The sequence below is a fragment of the Dama dama genome, chromosome 6 (genome assembly GCF_033118175.1).
Source record: "Dama dama isolate Ldn47 chromosome 6, ASM3311817v1, whole genome shotgun sequence".
Classification (NCBI taxonomy): Eukaryota; Metazoa; Chordata; class Mammalia; order Artiodactyla; family Cervidae; genus Dama; species Dama dama.
The window spans coordinates 29,151,577-29,177,002 of NC_083686.1; the positions used below are offsets into that span (position 1 = coordinate 29,151,577).

The following is a 25,426-nucleotide window of genomic DNA, read 5'->3' on the forward strand; positions in this document are numbered from 1 at the left end:
AAATAGCTTTTTCTCATTCCTACAGTACATCCCCAGAAACAGCTGTGAACAAGATACATATTGCACCCCATAAGCAAACATATTACATTTATCTTCTCATTGTTTAATATTCTTGAGGAGATTATATATTGATTCTTTAGACTTAGAAGACCATAAAAATGAAAAATTGAATATATTTGTGATAATAGAATATATGTATATATACACAGAGAATACATATATAGACACACACAGAGAAGTCAAAAGAAATGTCATTAAAACTGGCTTTAGAAATAAGTCAAGGTGATAATTTTATAAAAATTGGTTGGTTTGCCCATGCCTGTAAATTTTCAGAGAGGATTTTGCCCAGGATTTCACTCTTTAGACCCTTAGGGGTTTATACTCCTAAAAATGAATTTCAACAAATAAACAAGCCAATATATAACAATTGTCTAAACTAAAAAGATAATGAAAGGTAATTGCATTACATTCATTTTTTTATGTATTTTTATTAGTTGGAGGCTAATTACTTTACAATATTGTAGTGGTTTTTGTCATACATTGACATGAATTAGCCATGGATTTACATGTGTTCCCCATCCCGATCCCCCTTCCCACCTCCCTCGCCACCCGATCCCTCTGGGTCTTCCCAGTGCACCAGGCCGGAGCACTTGTCTCATGCATCCAACCTGGGCTGGTGATCTGTTTCACCCTAGATAATACACGTGTTTCAATGCTGTTCTCTCGAAATATCCCACCCTCACCTTCTCCCACAGAGTCCAAAAGTCTGTTCTGTACATCTGTGTCTCTTTTTCTGTTTTACATATAGGGTTATCACTACCATCTTTCTAAATTCCATATATATGCGTTAGTATACTGTATTGGTCTTTATCTTTCTGGCTTACTTCACTCTGTATAATGGGCTCCAGTTTCATCCATCTCATTAGAACTGATTCAAATGAATTCTTTTTAATGGCTGAGTAATATTCCATTGTGTATATGTACCACAGCTTCCTTATGCATTCATCTGCTGATGGGCATCTAGGTTGCTTCCATGTCCTGGCTATTATAAACAGTGTTGCGATGAACACTGGGGTGCACGTGTCTCTTTCAGATCTGGTTTCCTCAGTGTGTATGCCCAGAAGTGGGATTGCTGGGTCATATGGCAGTTCTATTTCCAGTTTTTTAAGAAATCTCCACACTGTTCTCCATAGCAGCTGTACTAGTTTGCATTCCCACCAACAGTGTAAGAGGGTTCTCTTTTCTCCACACCCTCTCCAGCATTTATTGCTTGTAGACTTTTGGATAGCAGCCATCCTGACTGGCATCTAATGGTACCTCATTGTGGTTTTGATTTGCATTTCTCTGATAATGAGTGATGTTGAGCATTTTTTCATGTGTTTGTTAGCCATCTGTATGTCTTCTTTGGATAAATGTCTGTTTAGTTCTTTGTCCCATTTTTTGATTGGGTCATTTATTTTTCTGGAATTGAGCTTCAGGAGTTGCTTGTATATTTTTGAGATTAATCCTTTGTCTGTTGCTTCGTTTGCTATTATTTTCTCCCAATCTGAGGGCTGTCTTTTCACCTTGCTCAGAGTTTCCTTTGTTGTGCAAAAGATTTTAAGTTTAATTAGGTCCCATTTGTTTATTTTTGTCTTTATTTCCAATATTCTGGGAGGTGGGTCATAGAGGATCCTGCTGTGATTTATGTCAGAGAGTGTTTTGCCTATGTTCTCCTCTAGGAGTTTTATCTTTTCTGGTCTTACATTTACATCTTTAATCCATTTTGAGTTTATTTTTGTGTATGGTGTTAGAAAGTGTTCTAGTTTCATTCTTTTACAAGTGGTTGACCAGTTTTCCTAGCACCACTTGTTAAAGAGGTTGTGTTTTTTCCATTGTATATCTTTGCCTCCTTTGTCAAAGATAAGGTGTCCATAGGTTCGTGGATTTATCTCTGGGCTTTCTATTCTGTTCCATTGATCTATATTTCTGTCTTTGTGCCAGTACCATACTGTCTTGATGACTGTGGCTTTGTAGTAGAGTCTGAAGTCAGGCAGGTTGATTCCTCCAGTTCCATTCTTCTTTCTCAAGATTACATTGGCTATTCGAGGTTTTTTGTATTTCCATACAAATTGTGAAATTATTTGGTCCAGTTCTGTGAAAAATACCCTTGGTAGCTTGATAGGGATTGCATTGAATCTATAGATTGCTTTGGGTAGAATAGCCATGTTGACAATATTGATTCTTCCAATCCATGAACACGGTATGTTTCTCCATCTGTTTGTGTCCTCTTTGATTTCTTTCATCAGTGTTTTATAGATTTCTATGTATAGGTCTTTTGTTTCTTTAGGTAGATATACTCCTAAGTATTTTATTCTTTCTGTTGCAATGATGAATGGTATTGTTTCCTTAATTTCTCTTTCTGTTATCTCATTGTTAGTGTATAGGAATGCAAGGGATTTCTGTGTGTTAATTTTATATTCTGCAACTTTACTATATTCATTGATTAGCTCTAGTAATTTTCTGGAAGAGTCTTTAGGGTTTTCTATGTAGAGGATCATGTAATCTGCAAACAGCAAGAGTTTCACTTCTTCTTTTCCTATCTGGATTCCTTTTACTTCTTTTTCTGCTCTGATTGCTGTGGCCAAAACTTCCAAAACTATGTTGAATTGTAGTGGTGAGAGTGGGCACCCTTGTCTTGTTCCTGATTTCAGGGGAAATGCTTTCAATTTTTCACCATTGAGGGTGATGCTTGCTGTGGGTTTGTCATACATAGCTTTTATTATGTTGAGGTATGTTCCTTCTATTCCTGCTTTCTGGAGAGTGTTAATCATAAATGAGTGTAGTATTTTGTCAAAGGCTTTCTCTGCATCTATTGAGATAATCATATGGTTTTTATCTTTCAATTTGTTAATGTGGTGTATTACATTGATTGATTTGTGGATATTAAAGAATCCTTTCATTCCTGGGATAAAGCCCACCTGGTCATGGTGTATGATTTTTTTAATATGTTGTTGGATTCTGTTTGCTAGAATTTTGTTAAGGATTTTTGCATCTATGTTCATCAGTGATATTAGCCTGTAGTTTTCTTTTTTTGTGGCATCTTTGTCTGGTTTTGGAATTAGGGTGATGGTGGCCTCATAGAATGAGTTTGGAAGTTTACCTTCTTCTGCAATTTTCTGGAAGAGTTTGAGTAAGATAGGTGTTAGCTCTTCTCTAAATTTTTGGTAGAATTCAGCTGTGAAGCCATCTGGTCCTGGGCTTTTGTTTGCTGGAAGATTTCTGATGACAGTTTCGATTTCCTTGCTTGTGATGGGTCTGTTAAGATCTTCTATTTCTTCCTGGTTCAGTTTTGGAAAGTTATACTTTTCTAAGAATTTGTCCATTTCTTCCAAGTTGTCCATTTTATTGGCATAGAGCTGCTGGTAGTACTCTCTTATGATCCTTTGTATTTCAGTGTTGTCTGTTGTGATCTCTCCACTTTCATTTCTAATTTGGTTCTTCTCCCTTTGTTTCTTAATGAGTCTTGCTAATGGTTTGTCAATTTTGTTTATTTTTTCAAAAAACCAGCTTTTAGCTTTGTTGATTTTTGCTATGGTCTCTTTAGTTTCTTTTGCATTTATTTCTGCCCTAATTTATAAGATTTCTTTCCTTGCACTAACCCTGGGGTTCTTCATTTCTTCCTTCTCTAGTTGCTTTAGGTGTAGAGTTAGGTTATTTATTTGCTTTTTTCTTGTTTCTTGAGATAAACCTCTAATGCTGTGAACCTTCCCCTTAGCACTGCTTTTACAGGTTTTGGGTTGTTGTGTTTTCATTTTCATTCATTTCTATGCATATTTTGATTTCTTTTTTTGATTTCTTCTATGATTTGTTGGTTATTCAGAAGAGTGTTATTTAGCCTCCATATGTTTGAGTTTTTAATAATTTTTTTCCTGTAATTGAGATCTAATTTTACTGCACTGTGGTCAGAAAAGATGACTGGAATGATTTCAATTTTTTTGAATTTACCAAGACTAGATTTATGGCCCAGGATGTGATCTATTCTGGAGAAGGTTCCGTGTGCACTTGAGAAAAAGGTGAAGTTGATTGTTTTGGGGTGAAATGTCCTGTAGATATCAATTAGGTCTAGCTGGTCCATTGTGTCATTTAAAGTTTGTGTTTCCTTGTTAATTTTCTGTTTAGTTGATCTATCCATAGTTGTGAGTGGAGTATTAAAGTCTCCCACTCTTATTGTGTTACTATTAATTTCCTCTTTCATACTCGCTAGCGTTTGCCTTACATATTGTGGTGCTCCTATGTTGGGTGCATATATATTTATAATTGTTATATCTTCTTCTTGGATTGATCCTTTGATCATTATGTAGTGTCCTTCTTTGTCTCTTTTCACATCCTTTATTTGAAAGTCTATTTTATCTGATATGAGTATTGCGACTCCTGCTTTCTTTTGGTCTCCATTTACATGAAATATTTTTTTCCAGCCCTTCACTTTTAGCCTGTATGTGTCTCTTGTTTTGAGGTGGGTCTCTTGTAGATAGCATATATAGGGGTCTTGCTTTTGTATCCATTCAGCCAGTCTTTGTCTTTTGGTTGGGGCATTCAACCCATTTACATTTAAGGTAATTATTGATAGGTATGGTCCCGTTGCCATTTACTTTGTTGTTTTAGGTTCACGTTTATACAACCTTTCTGTGTTTCCTGTCTGAAGAAGATCCTTTAGCATTTGTTGAAGAGCTGGTTTGGTGGTGCTGAATTCTCTCAGCTTTTGCTTATCTGTAAAGCTTTTGAATTCTCCTTCATATCTGAATGAGATCCTTGCTGGGTACAGTAATCTAGGTTGTAGGTTATTCTCTTTCATTACTTTAAGTATGTCCTGCCATTCCCTTCTGGCCTGGAGGGTTTCTATTGATAGATCAGCTGTTATCCTTATGGGAATCCCTTTGTGTGTTATTTGTTGTTTATCCCTTGCTGCTTTTAAGATTTGTTCTTTGTATTTGATCTTTGTTAATTTGATTAATATGTGTCTTGGGGTGTTTCACCTTGGGTTTATCCTGTTTGGAACTCTCTGGATTTCTTGGACTTGGGTGGCTATTTCCTTCCCCATTTTAGGGAAGTTTTCAGCTATTATCTCCTTGAGTATTTTCTCATGGCCTTTCTTTTTGTCTTCTTCTCCTGGGACTCCTATGATTTGAATGTTGGGGTGTTTCACATTGTCCCAGAAGTCCCTGAGGTTGTCCTCATTTCTTTTGATCCTTTTTTCTTTTTTCCTCTCTGCTTCATTTATTTCCACCATTTTATCTTCTACCTCACTTATCCTATCTTCTGTCTCCATTATTCTACTCTTGGTTCCCTCCAGAGTGTTTTTTATCTCATTTATTGCATTATTCATTTTTAATTGACTCTTTTTTATTTCTTCTAGGTCTTTATTAAACATTTCTTGCATCTTCTCAATCTTTGTCTCCAGGCTATTTATCTGTAACTCCATTTTGTTTTCAAGATTTTTGGATCATTTTTATTATCATTATTCTAAATTCTTTTTCAGGTAGATTCCCTATATCCTCCTCTTTTGTTTGACTTGGTGGGCATTTTTCATGTTCCTTTACCTGTTGGGTATTTCTCTGCCTTTTCATCTTGTTTAGATTGCTGTGTCTGGAGTGGGCTTTCTGTATTCTGGTGGTCTGTGGTTCCTTTTTATTGTGGAGGTTTTACCCAGTGGGTGGGGTTGGACGATTGGCTTGTCAAGGTTTCCTGGTTAGGGAAGCTTGCGTCGGTGTTCTGGTGCGTGGAACTGGATTTCTTCTCTCTGGAGTGCAATGGAGTGTCCAGTAATGAGATTTGAGATGGGTCTATGTGTTAGGTGTGACTTTGGGCAGCCTGTATGTTGACACTCAGGGCTATGTTCCTGCGTTGCTAAAGAATTTGCGTGGTATGTCTTGATCTGGAACTTATTGGCTCTTGGGTGATGGTTGGTTTCAGTGTAGGTATGGAGGCTTTTGGATGGTCTCTTATTACTTAATGATCTGTGTAGTCAGGAGTTTTCTGGTGTTCTCAGGTTTTGGGCTTAAGTCTCCTGCCTCTGGATTTCAGTTTTATTCTTCCAGTTGTCTCAAGACCTCTCCAACTATACAGCACTAATAATAAAACTTCTAGGTTAATGGTGAAAAGATTCTCCACCGTGAGGGACACCCAGAGAGGTTCACAGAGTTACATGAAGAAGAGGAGAGGGAGGAGGGCGATAGAGATGAGCAGGAGGAGAAAAAGGGGGACTCAAGAGGAGAGAGACAGATCTACGCAGTTGTCTGTTCCCAGAGTGTTCTCCGTGGCCCAGACACCCACAAAGATTCACAGAATTGGATTGGGAAGAGAAGGGGAAAGGAGGAAATAGAGGTGTTCTGAGGTAGAAAACAGAGAGTCAAAAGTGGGAGAGAGTAATCAACACCCTCCTGAATAAAAATGGGAACTGAATATTGGATTCTTAAATGTCCAAAATTTATATCACATACTGAAAAACAAAGATTAAAAATCTAGAGTAGAGTTTAGACTCTTAAAAATACAATATTAAAAACAAAAACACAAAAAATTTTAGAAATATATATGAAGTTCGGTTTAAAAATAGGGCTTCTTTTTTTTTTTGCAAGGTTATAGTGAAATGAAAATGAAAATTAAGGAGTAATAGAGGATTTTAAAAGAAAATAAGAGAAAAAAAAGAAAAAAACAAGAAAAAAAATTTTTCCCTAATTAAAAAAAATCATAAAAATATATGAAAATGAAAGTTAAGGCGTAATGGGGGAGTAATAGGGAATTTTAAAAGAAAATAAAAGAGAAAAAATAAAAAAGAAAAGAAAAAAAATTTTTTTAATTAAAAAAAAAAGGGTAAATTATATCTAGGAATTTCTCTGGAGCTGTTGCGGTCAGTGTGGGTTCAGCTCAGTTTCAGATAGCTCCTCGTTCCAGCTTACACTTCTTGATATCTACAGGCCCCTTCTGGTGTAGTCGGTGTTATCTACAGGGATTTTAATCTGTTGCACCGGTCCCTTCTGAAGCGGTTCCCTTTGTTTATTTGGCTTCTGTTTGCCGGTCTCGTCACTGTCTAATTTCCGCCCTGACCCAGGCGGGCGGAGGTGGTCTCTTGTTCAGGTTCGCTAGTTCCGTCGCGCTGCGGGGAGGGAGGCGCGCTGCAGACAGATATCGCTCTGTGTGGGGAGCACTCACCGTGTTCCGGCCACACTGGGTTTGACCCCGCTCACGGGTGTGTGTGCTTTCCCCGTTTACACTGCTCAGGCTCCCAGCTGCTCTATATGGAGTGGGCCCTGCGTGGCGTGCGGTTCCAGTTTTCGGGTACTCCACAAAAGCGAGGACTCAGTTGGGCCTGCGTTTTGTGCCTTCCCCGGCCTGAGCAGCTCAGGCGGCCAGGAGCTTGAGGGGCACACTCTCCCGGGGTGCAGTGCCTTCTCCCCTCTGCGGTCCCAGCCTCAGTTTCCACGCGCGCCAGGTCGGGTGCGCCTGCCTTGAGTTTAGCCGCGACCCTTCCGGCTGATGTCGACCATCCAGAATCTCAGGAAGTCTTTGGTTGGAAACTGGAGGCCTGTCTGCAGTGTGGTAGGGGATGCCGTCTCTGGGGCCGAGTTTGCCCCTTTCCCCTCCCCCCTGCCTCCTGCCTCCAGCGGGGCTGGGCCCGTCCGCCGCGGGCTAGCTCTTCTCTGGGATTGCTCAGTCCGTTTGTCCTGTGAACGGCCGGCAGTGTGTTCTGGCCGGTTAATTTTCTCTCTCTCTCTTGCTATCCCACAGTTTAAGTTGCTATCTCACAAAAGCTCCCTCCGATTGCTCTCAGGGCCTTCAGGCCCGGTCCTTACCCTAAGCAATGCCACCCGCTCCTCTCCATTCCGCCCGACTTGCTGGTGGCGGATGCGGGCGTCTGGGGTACTTTTCTGCTGGGAGTTGCTTTTAGGCACGTAATCTGTGGGTTTTATTTCTTTTTCCTCCCAATTAGGTTGCCCTCTGAGATTCAAAAACTTCCCCCAGACCCGCCAGTGCGAGGGTTTCCTGGTGTTTGGAAACTTCCTCTATTAAGACTCCCTTCCCGGTATGGGTCTCCATCCCTAGCTCTTTTGTCTCTATTTTTATCTTTTATATTTTGTCCTACCTCCTTTTGAGGACAATGGGCTGCTTTTCTGGGCATCTGATGTCTTCTGCTAGCGATCAGAAGTTGTTTTGAGGAGTTTGCTCAGCGTTCAATTGTTCTTTCGATTAATTTGTAGGGGAGAAAGTGGTCTCCCCGTCCTATTCCTCCGCCATCTTGGCTCCTCCCCCTGCATTACATTCATTTTAGTTTGTTTCATTAATGTTAATAAGCAGCCACCCCAGGCCATGCATATGGTAGAAGCTAAATGAATAAAGGGACGAATGACCTCTCTCAAGTAATCTACATGGAAATTTAGGAAAGATTTTTTTAATTAAAATATTGATGAAAAGTGACTAGTATATAGTGCAGCAGGCTCCTCCTTCCAGCTCCAGTTCTGCTGGAGACGCAGCCCAGAGACTACATTGCCTTACAGAGAGCTTCTGAGCGGATTGTCGGGCCTGTCTTATGTCTTACCGCAGTGGCACCGCCCGCGCGTTCCAAAGCAGAGGGCTGTAGCCACCGTCCCAGCCTCGGTGTTTGGTGAACACAAGCCCCAGCGTGCCTTGAGTGTGCAACCTCTCGCCTAGCCCTGCGAGTCCCGGGCGTGAACTGCGCTGACGGAGGGAGAGTGGCAGCCTCTGGGGTGGAGAAGAGCAGCAGGAAGAAGACCAAGAAGAAACTTGCTGCTGGAGAGGAAGCCAAATTGTTGGCAGGTTTCATGGGTGTCATGAATAACATGCAGAAACAGAAAACACAGTGTGATGCGATCCTTATGGTCCAGGAAAGAAAGATACCTGCTCATCGTGTTGTCTTTGCTGCAGCCAGACATTTTTTTAACCTAAAGTTCACAACTAACATGCTTGAATCAAAGTCCTTTGAAGTGGAACTCAAAGATGCCGAACCTGACATTGTTGAACAACTTGTGGAATTAGCTTCTACCACTAGAATTTCTGTGAATATAGCAATAATCTTCATTCCTTATTAGATGCAGCAAACCAGTACCAGATTGAACCTGTGAAGAAAATGTGTGTTGATTTTTTGAAAGAACAAATTGATGCTTCAAACTGTCTTGGTATAAGTGTATTAGCAGAGTGTCTAGACTGTCTGAATCAAAAGCAACTGCAGATGACTTTATTCATCAGCATTTTACTGACGTTTCTAAAACTGATGAATTTCTACAACTTGATGTCGAGCAAGTTATACATCTCCTCAACAGATCCGTCTGTCAGAGCAGAGGATCCGGTTTATATGCTGCGGTCAGGTGGTTGAAATATGATGAACCTAACCGCCAGCCTTTTATGGTTGACATCCTTGCTAAAATCAGGTTTCCTCTTATGTCAAAGAATTTCTTAAGTTAAAACAGTACAAGCTGAGCCACTTATTCAAGACAATCCCAAATGTCTTAAGATGGTGATAAGTAAATTGCCTACTTTCCATTTATTTATAACCTGATCATGTAGCCAGTTTCTCATGGACTTAAAATCCTTCAGAATGGATCAGACTGGGCAGCCAGGGAGAAACACTTGAGACTTGGCCCCTCTGGATAGTTAATCTGTTGGGGTTCTCAACTGTCTATCTGGAAGGAACTTAACCTCATCCCTTATTTTATAGGAACGCATGTGATAGAAGGTAAAAAATTAGACTTTGTCTCATTTCATGTACAGTAACTTTTAGTTTACGTGCTTTGTTTCCTTTTAAAAATTCAAGTAGTGTACTGTGATCACATTTTCTTTCTTGAAGAAAAAAGTTGGTTTGTTGTACCTGGAGCACATTTTTTGCCACTTTTTTTTTTTTTTTTTTTTTCATTTACTTAATTTTTCTTGACTTGCAGACTTGAGTTCCAACCAGTCTGTAAAATGCCACTTAATAAAATTGTACAATTGAAAAAAAAAAAGTGACTAGTATTATAACCCCTTCTCTATATCTCAGGTGCTTTTTAGGTATTAAAATTATAAAGTAACAATGCATCCTTTTTTTCCCATCAAAATACTTCTGAAAAAGTGAGTTGTTTCCCACAAATATTTTCATTAATCCTACTATTTTTCCCCCACAGATTTATGTATGAATATTCCATTAATTATGGACAAGCTCCTCTGACACTTTTAGTCAGTTACACCAAGAGTTATCTCTCTATGGTAGGGTCCTGCTGTACTTCACCAAACCCAACAGTATGCTTTTTGAAAGAGGTAGGTGTCATTTTATCACATAGCTAATGTACTTTTTTCTTCTTCTGATAATGTCATTCCTTTTAAATAATGTTAGAAAGATTCAGATTCTGGAATCTGAAAACATTTTTTTAAATGCCTCTTTTTTATTTTGTTAACTGGAAAAACACACATCTCTGGGGGAAATGTTCCTTTGGTCAGAATTCAGTTTTCCAGTTATCAAAAGGAGTCAGAATGTCTCTTTTTTCTGCTATTTCTGCACACTGCTTTCAATGTATCCTGATCATCTAATGAATTTTTCTCATTTATTTTCTAGAGACTCCAGCTTAAACATTTATCACTTCTCACCGTTATGTCAAACAGAATCTGCTCACAATACGCTGCTTATGGGAAGGAGAAGTCAAGGGTCAGGTAAAAATTGAGCACAATCAGCATGTGTAGCTATTTCTGTATATCAGTCCATGTTAGGATTCTCTAAGAAAATGTTTGCAATAGAAAATACAACCCATAGTGCTGTGTTCCTACAACCCTCAAAAATAGTGCTCAGATACTTTTTCTTTTCTCTACACAGAACATGAACTAAAGGAACAAGACTATTATAAAACCTAATTTGCTTTTAATCAACCTTTTCCATAGACTCATCATAAGACTGGTAGACCACTAGAAATTATGTCCTCAATATTCATAATGCTGTATATTGCAAACACATAAGCAAAAACAATCATTTTCTTATTTACCACCCATTACTTGCTTTACCCATTTTTTCCTTGGGAAGAAAACTTCCTGAATTCTTTTTATATATCTCTTAAGCTCCATGAATTTATTTTACTTACTTACTCTGTTCTAATCTTCACTTTGATTTTTGTATGGCTGTGTTAATGTCACACTTTAATTTTGACAGTTTCTATGTTTACAATGCTCTCAGAGCTCATCAGACATCTATATTTACCAGCTTTGTATCTTTAGTATTTACAATCTCTTTAATTCTTCTTACTCTGATTCACAAATTCTTTCCTAATGATAATGAAAGAATTCATGCTGGCACCAGATCTTAAGGTTCCCCCAAAGGGCATAGAAGCTACTTTTGTGAGTCCTTTAAAAATAATCTTCCATTAGAACTGCTGAAAAACTAAACTGTATTTTCTCTTGAAATTCCCTTTAGTTTTTCTTTTGCATTAAGAGTATTAGGCATGTAGAGCACAGTATCATAGTATAAAACCTCCTATAAAGATATACATATATAAATGTCTTTATATATTTTAAATATATAACATAAGTAATATATAAGATATAATTTATATATCATAAACTTATACTTGCATTAGAGTGTAGAAATTTACTCCGAAGAGCTGAGTGTGAACAAAAGTTTAGCTAAAAATATTGCTGCCACATTTTTTTAAATAGGAAAAACATTTTCTAATATGCCTAGAATAGAGCATGTTTAAATCAAGTATAATATGTCCATATGAGAGAATGCCACACAGTTAGAATTATGTTTTAAAAGAATATTTAATGAAAACAAACCATCACTCAAAGAAATCAAAGCCACAATAGAAAAAATTCCATTCTTATGGATTAGAAGAATTAACTGTAAAAATAGCCACACTATCCAAAGCAATCTACAGATTCAATGCAATCTCTGTCAATACCCACTGGCTTTTTTTTTTTTTTTTTTTTTTTTTCTGAAATAAACATGCACCCTAAAATCCTTATGGAATATCAAAGGACTTCAAAGATATTACAAAGCAACAGTAATAAAAATACTATGGTAATGTTACATAAAAGCAAATATACTTAATATTACTGAATTATAAAGTTAAAAATGGCTAAGATAGCCAATTTAATTTTCTATGTTTTTTGCCATAATTTTAAAAGAAAGATATGGAACCTATTCCTGATACAGAAAGTGAAAAAGGCAAATAGATAAATGGTATAGCAGAGTAAAATTCCTTATACCTTGTAAACCTTGTAATATACTTCAGGGTAATACACCAAAACATCAACATTAACTTGTGGTCTAGGGCTACAAGTATTCATTATTTCTTTTATCTGTAGTTTCTAAATAAATTTATGAACAATTCTAAAGACTAGGAGGGGCCACATAACACAACATTGGCCTTATGAATAGATGTTAGAGATTTCTTTATTACCATTTTAGATCTAACATTTTAATTTTTAAGATGTATTTATTTGGCTGTGCCAGCTCTTAGTTGTGGTGTGCAGCATCGTTTCACTGTGGTATGAAGCTCCCTGACCATGGATTAAACCCAGAACCACTGGGAGCACAGGGTCTTAGCCACTGGACCACTAGGGATGTCCGTAGATCTAACATTTTAAAGACTTGCTTCAGCTACAAAAATCTGGCCAGAAGAGGAGCTCTTTATCAGTACTGAAAACATGAAGAGATTCATTGGGAATGACTGAATTTTCAATAGCGACTTCTGCACAAAGGATCTGCGACATGACAGATATGCTCCTCCAGACTGTGTTCATAATGAAACCAAGAAAACTGAGAATATAGGTAAACTAATCATTCATTTTTAACTGTTCAGCCATCTCATCAAATTTGCCCAGAAAGTGCCTACTGCACATCTGGAAGATGTTTTGCCACTTGCTGAAGATATTACAACAATCCTCTCCAAGTGCTGTGAGTCTACCTCAGAGGACTGCATGGCCAAGGAGGTAAGAAAATCTTCATGATCCGTGGACCACTTACTGAATGGCAGGCACTCTCCTAAGCTGCTTTTTACATGCATCATCTCAGTGAATCCTCCTATGTATCCTATGAAATTTAAATACACTGTTAACTCAATTTTACAGATGAGGACACAGAAGATTATCAAGGATTAATAAAGTCCTACAACTAGTAAGCGGCAAAGTCCACACCAAAGCCAAGATTCTGATTCCAAAGACCTTACTCTACCTACAAAGCCCAGAGCATATCTACTAGCCATAGATGGTTACATTTAAATTAAACTTCAGTTCTTTGAAAACACTAGCCACATTTCAAGTGCTCAGTATTGGACAACACAGATAGAGATTATTTCATCATCACCTGTTATTTCATTCATCATCTGTTCTATTAGACAACATTGAACTCTCTATTAAAAGCTTCTAATGTTTTGTTATACTTGTTAAAATTTGATAGTCATTCAACTTTCTCACCAATTTTCATTTATATCATCCATTCAAGTATATACAAGTTTGTACTGTTAGTTTAGCTAGAAGTTACTCCATGTCTGTGGACCTCTTTAGAAACAGATACTTTGACATCTGGTCTTTCTTTAAGGATATATCTCAGTGATAGGTGTTTCTCTATAACCTGACTTATAATGGCTAAGTGGGGCTTTACTGTATATATCTACTGCATATACTACATTTAGCTACTGGTGGTGGTGGTTTGTTGCTAAATCGTGTCTGACTCTTGAGACCCAATGGACTGTAACCCACCAGGCTTCTTCTGTCTATGGGATTTTCCAGGCAAGAATACTGAAGTGGGTTGCCATTTCCTTCTTCCGAGACCTTTAGCTACCTAGATGTAACATATTTTTAAACCAGTTCCCTTTTATTGGATTTAGGTTGTTTCAGTTTAACATGGTAAGCAGTGCTGCCCTTAATAGTTTTTAGCTAAATCTCCCCTTCATTCATAATTATTTTCTGAGAGTAAATTCTTGGAAATCATACTGTAATACTTTAAGACTTTTAGTACATATTGACAAGGACTTCCCTGCTGGCTCAGTGGTAAAGAATCTGCCTGCCAGTGTGGGAGGTGTGGGTTCAATCTCTGGTTGGGAAGATCCCCTGGAGGAGAAAATGGCAACCTACTCCCGTCTTCTTGCCTGAAAAATCCCAGGGACAGAGGAACCTGGCAGGCTACAGTCCATAGGGTCACAAAGGAGTCAGACACAGCGATTGAACAATAACATATTGACAAATTGCACTCCACAAATAGTCTACCAGTGTACCTTGTAAGAGCATTCATGCTGACTTTTTTAAGCTTTCCTTATTTTTAATGAGACTAAGTAGGAAACTAACAATGCACAAATGCACAATTTCTCTTGTAGCTTCCTGAATACACAGTAAAACTCTGTGACAACTTATCCACTAAAAATTCGAAATTTAAGGACTGTTGTCAAGAAAAAACACCCATGGACATATTCATGTGCACTTACTTCATGCCAGCTTCCCCAAACCCTGAGTTGCCAGATGTCAAGTTGCCCATGAACAAAGACGTGTGTGATAAAGGAAACACCAAGGTCCTGGATCAGTAAGTTGGGCTGATTTAATCTGACAGTATTGACATTCACTAGCATTAAGTGACAAAAGAAATAGAAATTGGAAGAGATAGTACGTCTTTATCTGTTTTCCTCCATCTAAGAACTGAGATACACTATGGGCTACATACACTGAGTTGCATATGCTACAAGTATGTGCATACTTAAGGCCTAAAACTATCTCAGTTTGAATTAACAGGGCCCAAAAAATCAATTACTGGTATTAGAGATTAGAATTTAGACTGAACTTGGACTGAAACTCTAATTTACATTTGTCTAAATACTCATCGCTTTTATAAATGCATAAATATTGGGATGAGACAATGGAAGCCTTTACACAAATTACTTTCACAGAAAAGCTACTTAAGGTACCCACTTGATGCATTATATTGTATTCATGTAGTATCTTTACACAAATGCAGTTCCATTATATATCTGAAGTATTGATAGATCTGTTTATGCATAAATTTATAAACAAATGTATATTTGGTACATACAGAAATTTAACTAATCACAGTAGCTTCAAAGCAACTATCCATAACTTGTATTTCAATGAGAATTTTAACTTAAAATGTGTTAGAGTCATTTTTAGTTCAATCTTTTAGTTTTAATTAAGCCAGGTGTTCTGCCACAATAATAGATATTAAATTTCAGAACATGACATGCATATGCAAATCTACCCATGTTAAAGAGTGTTATCTCCTTTCTCTCTCCTGCCAGATATATATTTGAACTAAGCAGGAAGACTCAGATTCCAGAAGTGTTCCTCAGTAAAATACTTGAGCCAGCCCTGAAAAGCCTTGATGAATGCTGCCACTCAGAATCTTCTACTGCCTGTTTAAATGCGAAGGTCCAATTGTCTATATTTTCTTTATTAACCTGGGTATGGCTCAAGGGTTAACAAACCAAATCTGGCCTGGTGCCTGTGATCTAAGAATGGTCTTACAGTTTTAAATGGTTTAAAAATAGTATTTCATTATACATGAAAATTACATAAAACTCCAACTTCAGTGTTCGTAAGGTTTCATTGTAACACAGCCCTCCTCACTGTTTACAGCTGTTTTTGTGCCATATTGGCAGCTGATTAGTTACAGCAGAGACTGTATGACACTTACAAAGCTTGAAATATTTACAATCTGGCCTTATGTAGAAAATGTTATCCAATATCCAATAATAGACACTCATGTTTTTTAATTAATTTATTTATTTTAATTGGAAGCTAACTACTTTACAATATTGTAGTGGTTTTTGCCATACATCAACATGAATCAGCCATGGGCACACAGGTGTTCCCCATCCTGAACTCCCCTCCCGCCTGCCTCCCCATCCTATTCCCCAGGGTCATCCCAGTGCACCAGCCCTGAGCACCCAGTCTCATGCATCGAACCTGGACTGGCGATCCACTTCACATATGATAATATACACATTTCAACACTACCCTCTCAAATCATCCCACCCTCGCCTTCTCCCACAGAGTCCAAAAGACTGTTCTTTACATCTGAGTCTCTTTTGCTGTCTCACATATAGGGTCGTCATTACCATCTTTCTAAATTCCATAAAAATGCGTTAATATACTATATTGGTGTTTTTCTTTCTGACTTACTTCACTCTGTATAATAGGCTCCAGTTTCATCCACCTCATTAGAACTAATTCAAATGCATTCTTTTTATTGGCTGAGTAATATTCCATTGTGTATATGTACCACAGCTTCCTTATCCATTCATCTGCTGATGGATATCTAGGTTGCTTCCATGTCCTGGCTATTATAAACAGTGCTGCGATGAACATTGGTGTACACGTGTCTCTCAATTTTGATTTCCTTGGTGTGTATGCCTAGCAGTGGGATTGCTGGGTCGTATGGCAGTTCCATTTCCAGTTTTTTAAGGAATCTCCACACTGTTCTCCCTAGTGGCTGTACTAGTTTGCATTCCCACCAACAGTGTAAGAGGGTTCCCTTTTCTCCACACCCTCTCCAGCTTGTAGACTTTTGGATAGCAGCCATTCTGACTGGCGTGTAATGGTACCTCATTGTGGTTTTGATTTGCATTTCTCTGATAATGAGTGATGTTGAGCATCTTTTCATGTGTTTGTTAGCCATCTGTATGTCTTCTTCGGAGAAATGTCTGTTTAGTTCTTTGGCCCATTTTTTGATTGGGTCGTTTATTTTTCTGGAATTGAGCTGCAGGAGCTGCTTGTATATTTTTGAGGTTAACTCTTTGTCAGTTTCTTCATTTGCTATTATTTTCTCCCATTCTGAAGGCTGTCTTTTCACCTTGCTTATAGTTTCATTAGGTCCCGTTTGTTTATTTTTGCTTTTATTTCCAATATTCTGGGAGGTGGGTCACAGAGGATCCTGCTATGATTTATGTCAGAGAGTGTTTTGCCTATGTTTTCCTCTAGGAGTTTTATAGTTTCTGGTCTTACGTTTAGATCTTTAATCCATTTTGAGTTTATTTTTGTGTATGGTGTTAGAAAGTGTTCTAGTTTCATTCTTTTACAAGTGGTTGACCAGTTTTCCCAGCACCACTTGCTAAAGAGGTTGTCTCTTCTCCATTGTATATACTTGCCTCCTTTGTCAAAGATAAGGTATCCATAGGTTAGACACTCATATTGATGCATTGCCTGGAATTCCGATTTAACATCTCTCTGATGAGTGTTTCAAGATAAGTAATTGTTACGTAATCATTATTTTCTTACAGGGCCCTCAGCTGACAAGGGAATTATCATCTTTCATTCAAAAAGGACAAGAACTATGTGCTGATTATTCAGAAAACACTTTTACTGAGTACAAGAAAAAGTAAGAGTCTTGTTCTGGCTGATTCCTTCAAATTTATCAATAATAATAGCCTGGTATTGTGAATTGAAGCAGGGTTAAAGACTTAAGATGTTTTAAGTGAGCAGTAAAAAGAGGAGGTGCAATTTAAGAGTTGTAAAGAATAGTCAATCTAATACCTAAATAAGAAAAAACAGTTCTTTTTTGGGGGGATGTCATGTATATCAGATGAGAGGTCAGTTAGAACACAGTCACAGAAACATAAATTCCAAGATCCACAGGGACTTAATTTTAAAAATATATAATTAATTCATATCAACACTCTTACCATAAAGTTATCTGTAGTTGTTGCTATACATAACTGAGAAACTAAAACCCCCGAAAAATATTATCTAACTTCATGGCATATTGTCTGACAAGACAACCCAAACTCAATCAAGTACAGTGTCATCCATTACCAGTATGTATTCTCTGTAAACTGGAAATAGATATGTTAATCAATAAGGTACAGTAGCCATTTTTCTCAAGTCAAAGGAAGCATGTCTTTATAAATAGGTGTTAATACTAAAATAATAGGTCATAACAAAAGTTTTACTGGCTTCCTAGAAAATATCTCTGTGAGATCATGTCATTCTCCATTTCATTAAGCAAATTTCTTAGCTCTATTTCAAACCGTCAACAACACACCCCTCAAATAAGCACAAATACAACCTCACAAAAAAAAAAAAAAAAACCTTTTAAAGTATCCCCAAAGGAGGAAGCCTTCAGTGACCCCTATGAAGACCTTAACAAAGTCTAAAAGAAAAAAAATGTGAAAGCCTTAAGTTCAAAATGGTTGTTTCCCATTTATCAGGAGATTATATAATTCATAAATTATGGAAGTGGTATAGAATATTATGGATAATACAAAATTAAGTTCCCGGCCAACAGTTTTGTTTTGAACTCTAGGGTTACATGGGACAATTCTGTGATAATATATATAATCTCAGTATGTTAAAAGTGTTAATGCAATAGAATTGACATTTGGGATTTTCAAAGTAGAGAAGATTGAAACTATTGAGTCTAGGTATTTAAAATTCCACACACCCTCTCTTTCTCCCTATCCTCTGAGTTGCATCTAATCTGACTTCCTTTCCCTACCAGCTGGGACCTACTATTTTTAATAACTCTTTAATAAGCAAGCTAATCCCCCTCACCCTTCTGTCCTTTCCCAGCATCATTATACTAATCCCAACTGTAGATAAATTTGGGTCTCTATTACAATGCCCGCTACTGGGCTAGCAAGTATCAATATTTCTTGGAAAAGTCATAAATCAGGCTGAGTTATCCATTATGAGGAGAGAGAGTTAATTTAAACTGGGAGGGACCATTCAAATTGGAGGGAATCAAGAAAGTCAGATCCTAGCAGCATCTTAAATGGAGATGGAGAGTTCCTAAAAAGCAAGGCTTAAAAAACAGAAAGACCTGTTGTTCCTTCCAGCATAGCTAGTTGAGTAGCAGGCAAACAGAAGAGATTACATATGAGAGAAAATACATTAAGGTGACAAAGTCCTATAAGGGAAGTACTCTTTGAGGAGTTTGAAATCTAGAACTGGAGAGAAGAGGAAAGACCAGGGAAAAGAGAGGAGGAGGTCATCCTCGTGATTGATGTAACTGCGTGCATGAAAGGGAAATAATAGGAATTCAAATTCAGCAGTAGGTTGTATGTTTACTTTCATGATCTAAAAGAGACATAGGTTTCACTTCCTAATCTTCAACTGAGGCATCAAAAATCATTCCACAGTTACTAAATTTTCTTAAGGGTAACTATTTTCCTTTTTTGTCGTTGCTGTTGCAAAAGATCTGAAGTGGCTACCATTTTGCACTTGACATGTTTATAGAATACATCTAGTAGAACTTTACGTAAAATTGACCTTTCAGACTGGCAGAGAGACTAAGAGGAAAATTTCCTGATGCCACGGAGACGGATCGCCAAGAGCTGGTTGCCAAGCGCTCAGACTTTGCCTCCAAGTGCTGTTCTATAAACTCACCTCCTCTCTACTGCAATTCAGAGGTAAGAAAATTTAATGTTCTACTTATCACTGCATAGTATGAAGAACTTTTGTGGTCAGAATTGCTCATTTGTTATTGATTACCTGTCCTACTCACGGGAAATGTCTTGTTGGTGTTTTCAGATGCACGTATCCTATTTGTTCATATCCTCCATTTGACCCCTTATTTTCCAGCAGTCATTACAGAATGCTATAGAAGAATAGTCAAAAAAGATATGGAGGTCATTTCATTTCACTTTATGGCTAATTCGGAAGTAGTAACGACAATTCCAAGGATTTTGATGTCTCACCTGTTATATTTCTGGAATACAGAGGCAGGGTTAAGAACAGCTCTATGCCATGCTAAAACAGATTCTTCCTTGGCTCACCTTTCTAAAGTTCATGATATTAAGTTATATTCCTTTTGACTAGATTATACTATTGTTTATTTTGTAGTCTATTGGGAAGGAAATACTTATGGCCCACTTTGGACCCATCATTTCTGTGTCTATACATAAAAATAATTTTACTATGGTGTTAATACTACTTATGCCCGGGATTTCAGGTCAATTAGAAGTCCTTTTCTATAAATTAAATGATTTTTTAAAGAATTTATATGCAATTAAACCATGAAAGCAACAAAGCCTGATTTAATTTTATGGGTAAAGAAGATCCCCTGGAGAAGAGAATGGCTACCCACTCCAGTATTCTTGCCTGGAGAATTCCATGGACAGAGGAACCTGGCAAGTTACAGTCCATGGGGTGGCAGAGTCAGATACAACTGAGTGACTAACACTTTCACTTCATTTTTCTATTATCATTCTAGTAGAGCACATTTGAAGATACCTAAGAACTTAATAAGAAGTCAAATGTTTATATGAAGAAAACTATAAAGGTCGTTTAGTGTAATTTTTCACTCAGTTCATCCCTGCCAGAGGTCATTCAGCCTCCATTTAAATATCTGAAATTTGTTTTCTCCTAGAGGCAGCCTATTTCACTGCCCAGTAGCTTGATTTATGATAACAATTTTTTTCTCTAAAACATGATATTCCCCTCATAATTTCTGCTGAGTCTGGTCTGGCTTTCTTTACCAACTAGAAAATGTATTTTCTCGGTTCTCTGGTAGAGGTTCTTTTATATTTCAACTGGTTTTCTAAAAGTTAGGCTGAAAAGTTTTGTTTGTATTTAAGTCTTGGTTATACATACTAATTCTTTTACATATTTTGGTGGGTTTATTTTTTTTATTACTCTGTGTGTGTGCGTGTTAATTGCTCAGTCGTGTCCGACTCTGCAACCCCATGGACTGTAGCCGCCAGGCTCCTCTGTCCATGGAATTTTCCAGACAAGAACACTAGATTGGGTTGCCATTTCCTCCTCCAGGGGATCTTTCCCACCCAGGGATTGAACTGGGTCTCCTGCATTGCAGGCAGATTCTTCACCATCTGAGCCTTTTTACCTTACAGTGTCTAACGAAGTCTTAAATCAATTTAACAAGTTGAGCTACATCACATTACTCATTTGTGTGCTCTGTACCCTTGGAAATTCTAATTTCGCCTCCAGTTTCAATGCATACCCTTCAAATCCCAAACCTATCTGTCAAACTTCCTAGTAATAATTTGTAAAGCCAGAATTCTGGAATGAAAAGGGTACAATAAAATAAAAAGAAGCCTATTCTTAAAATTCTGCTGAGAAACATATCATGTTCATCTTTCATTAAAGTTCAAAACAAGGTTCTAAAAGACATGGATTATTAGGATATTTCGATCATTACTGGCATTAAAACATTTATCATAGAGCAACTAAATCCAACAGTTTTTCTTCCTTTACTAACAACTGGCTTTGGGTAATATGACAACTGAATTTAGGTTGCCTTTACCAGAAGTAAAAAAAAAAAAAAAAAATTACCTTACCTAGAAGCTATTTTCTACCAGGAGAATTTGCTATGAGGGTCTCATTCAGTCATTAAGAAAAAAAAAAAAAAAGCCTAACTCCTTTTTTTTTTTATATTCTGTCAAAAATACCACTTTGCTAACCAGTCTTCAGTCCCTTTATCTGTTCATCCACACCCACTTTCCTTTTTGACCTTGTACAAGCAAATGGAGCTTTATGCATGAAGCACATACTTCCTTCAAGCCTGTTCATTTCTTTAATTTGCTTTTCAGTATAGTTCATTATAATACATTGCCATTTTAAGGCTTTATTTTCATATTTTCAACAACCATGGTGAGAAGGCAGTTTTGTGATGCTCTATTTTCTTGCTTTATAACCAGTAAATTTATAGCAGTGCTGCTGCTGAGTAGCCAAACTTTCAGAAATTGCTAAAGGACAGTGAGATGAATCGAGTTGAGCTACTCATGGATAAATGATTTTTTAGAGCCCTGGGAGGTTAGACTCTCTGGCATTTCTGTTAGCCTTTTGATTGTCTCTACATTAATGTTAATATCATAGCTAGGAAAGTGAGCTCACCTCTGACTTCAGGTTAAGGCAAAATCTGTTAGAACAGCATTGACTTTAATTCTCAATGCTTAGTGTAAATATTTGTCCCATTCACCCCATAATTTGGATTATAGTTTATCATCAAATCTCCTTGTCCTATATTTGCTTGGAAGTTTTCTCCTTAAAAGCAGTGCCTGTGCACTACATGCACACGGAGTCATTTATATCTGAGGATCCACCTCTATCTGCCGTTCTACACATACATGGCACAGTGGCCAGAGGAGTGGCAGAAAGGGCCTCTGAACTATACTAAATTAGTGTTTATGTCATCTACCTCTATCCACTCCCTCACCTTCATCTTGAAATGACCAAGAAATAGAACAGTCAGTGTCGCTTTCTTTCAGCTTTACCACAGCACTCAGAAGTCATTCCTTTTTATTCTATAGAGGCCCATTGACTGCAGAAAAACTTACAGTTGCAAAATTAGACTTGATTTTTTTTTTTCTCTCCATCATTCAGGCAGGTCATTCCTATTCATGACCTGATAATATAGCTTCTGAAAACTCATCAGTATATTATCCCTAATATGTCCCAAGGTTTTCAGAAAGCCACTGTTATATGCTGGATTTGATCATTAAAATTAAAAAAAAAAATCAAGTGCAAATCTCCATGAACAGCTGGGCAAAGAGGAGACCAATTCTTCTCTTCTCATCCCTTTCCCCTTCTGCCTTCTCTTTCCTTTTCTCTCACACTTCAGGAAAAATTTTAATTTCTCAGTATAAGTAGTGTTTATAATCCTCAATGTCATGCTGTTGCTGCTAAGTCACTTTAGTCGTGTCCAACTCTGTGCGACCCCATAGATGGCAGCCCACCAGGCTCCCCCGTCCCTGGGATTCTCCAGGCAAGGATACTGGAATGGGTTGCCATTTCCTTCTCCAATGCATGAAAGTGAAAAGTGAAAGTGAAGTCACTTAGTCGTGTCACTCTTGGCGACCCCATGGACTGCAGCCTACCAGGCTCCTCCGTCCATGGGATTTTCCAGGCAAGAGTCCTGGAGTGGGTTGCCATTGCCTGCTCTGCCTCAATGTCATAGCTAGAGTTTATTAAGCCATTACTATCTGTTAAGCAGAATATTAATAGCTTTATATGTATGTATTTGTGGAGTGATCTAAAGCAATTCTAAGATGTTGGGTACCATTTTAATTCCCCTTTTATGAGTGGGTTGAGTGAGATACATGGAGGTTAGATGATGTTAGAAAAACCATATTTAGATGTCAGAAAAACCATCATTTATTTCACATGAGTCTGTTATTCCATGAGATTGTTCGAATTTAGCCCTAATTTAGCTAATAATGGTGAAAATAAATTATTGATACCAGAAAACTTAATTACTGACTGGAATTCCAAAATGATTGTTAAAATAGTAAAATTGACACCAGGTTAGTAGTATCACTCTGAATTCCATTCATGCCAGTTCCTTGGACTCTGTTTTCATTAGTTATCCTCTTCTGTTTCAACACTACCTTTTGAATGAGTCTAATTTAAAGTTTTTTATCTCCTGATCTTAAATAAGGTAATTCAGACACTACTCCCTAGCTACTTTTCTTTCTCCTCCCCTTAAAGCCAAGATTCTTGAAAGAATAGTATACACTCTTATTCATCACACCTCCTGTGAATTCCTCTGCCCTTTGCAGTATGGCATCTGATGCTCCTATACCACTAACGACAAAGTCACACTGAAATTTTCTTGGTAAGTCTAACAGTTTGTCAGTCCTTAGCAGGCTTCTCTGTAAAACACTTGATATCCACAATGATTTCTTTCTTCTTGCAACAACTGTCATCTTATCATATTCTACCTTTTTCTCCTATGATCCTTTCCTTCTCACTCTCTTTAGTATTTTCCTCTTCAACCTACAATTTAAACTTCTTTTCTTCCAGTTTTTTCCTTGATCCTCAAGTTTCATGACATTACATTTTCCCTTAGTGTTCTTGTCCATGGACATGTCTTTAATTTTCAAACCTCCATCTCCAGGCAGAATCTCTCCCCTCAGAGCCAAGATTTTTATCCAGCTGTCCATGGGGGCTCTTATCCCAGAAGAAATTCAAACTCAACATGCCCAAAGTCTCCCTCTAAAAACTCCTATTTCCCTACATTTATAAATACCATCACCATTCACCCATTGTCAAAAATAGAAACAGTAATCTTTGACTTCTACATATGTTCAATTCAGTTCCAAATCCTATGAATTATAACCCTTCAATATCTCTCAGTAAATACCTTCTTCTATATTATCAGTACTTAATGAGGACAATGAAAGATGGCATTCCTTGCGCCATGCAAAGAGAATTATGATACAACTCTGCTGTAGTGTCTCAGAAAAGAAAAATTTGCCTAATTACAAAGTAGAAGATGACTGGATAAAAACTCATACTCAATGGCTTCCCTGGTGGCTCAGAGGGTAGAGAATCTGCCTGCAATGCAGAAGACCTAGGTTTGATTCCTGGGTTGGGAAGATCCCCTGGAGGAGGGCATGGCAACCCACTCCAGTATTCCTGCCTGGAGAATTCCATGGACAGTGGAGCCTGGGGGGCTACAGTCTGTGGGGTCACAAAGAGTCAGGCACACCTGAACGACTAAGCACAGCACAGTTTAGGCAACATTTTACCTGGATTACAAACTTCCCATTGGTCTCTCATCTCTAGTCTTCCTCCAGCGGCTCACACCCAATCCCCTCTCTGTACTGAAGTCAAAATAACCTTTGTGATGCACAAAATGGTAAATACATTTTAATTGCTCTCCATCACTTCTAAATTACATCCAATTTTTTTTTCCTAATCAAAAGAATTTGGACCATTGATTTCTTCTCCAAACTGGTCATGACTTCTTATTCTTATTGCTTTGGCTCTCCCAAACTACTTGCAGTTTCCTAAGTACATTAAGCTTGCTCTTACCTCAAGGCTTTTGCACCTACTAACTCAACCCAGATTGCCCTATTCACACACTATAACTGGCTCAATCCATCCACAAGCTTCAGGATTCAAATTAAACATCAGCTCCTCTGGGATTCCTTCCCTGGCACCCAAGGTCGTCTGCTATGACTTAATATTCTGTGCACACCCAATAATTAGCACCTATTAACTCATGTCATTGTTTCTTGTCTTTTTTCCTGTAATACTGTAATATAAAACTAAATAAATATGAAGGATGGTCACTTAAAAATTCAATATAAAACTGTATTTTGACAAGAATTGTTTCATATAAGCAAGGTTCAAAAAATGTTTATTCCTTCTGAATGATCTGTTATCTTACAACAAAATGCCCCATGATTTAAATAATATTTTTTCATTTCAGATTGATGCTCAAATTAATACCCTACAGTCTTGATGCGTGTGTACCATCTTAAGTAAGTACAGTTTTTAAAGGCAGCAAAGAACCTAGCTTTGTACTATGCATTTTTTAAAGTCATAATAGGAAGGAGACTATTTGTTCAAATTATTTATTCTAACAATTATCTAGTCAAACTCATTTTATAGATGAGAATATTAAGCATATGAAGAAGTTAAGAAAGTTAAACAAGAATATACAACCAACTTCTGACATATTTAGGACTAGAGTCCTAGTCCCCAGCCCAGTGCTTTATCCATTATA

General features: G+C 37.5%; 1 protein-coding gene and 1 pseudogene across 1 annotated transcript in view; both read left to right on the top strand.

Annotated features, from left to right (window-relative positions):
* Positions 1-25,426, top strand: part of GC (GC vitamin D binding protein) — a 48,273-nt gene that overhangs the window by 18,042 nt on the left and 4,805 nt on the right. Inside the window, exons 5-12 of the mRNA XM_061145226.1 lie at positions 10,152-10,284; positions 10,580-10,674; positions 12,816-12,945; positions 14,328-14,530; positions 15,258-15,387; positions 17,238-17,335; positions 19,232-19,364; positions 25,130-25,181. Of these exons, the coding sequence (XP_061001209.1) occupies positions 10,152-10,284; positions 10,580-10,674; positions 12,816-12,945; positions 14,328-14,530; positions 15,258-15,387; positions 17,238-17,335; positions 19,232-19,364; positions 25,130-25,162 (955 nt within the window). The 3' untranslated portion in view covers positions 25,163-25,181. The remainder of the gene's footprint in view (positions 1-10,151; positions 10,285-10,579; positions 10,675-12,815; positions 12,946-14,327; positions 14,531-15,257; positions 15,388-17,237; positions 17,336-19,231; positions 19,365-25,129; positions 25,182-25,426) is intronic.
* On the top strand, positions 448-9,550 carry LOC133058481 (kelch-like protein 7; annotated as a pseudogene).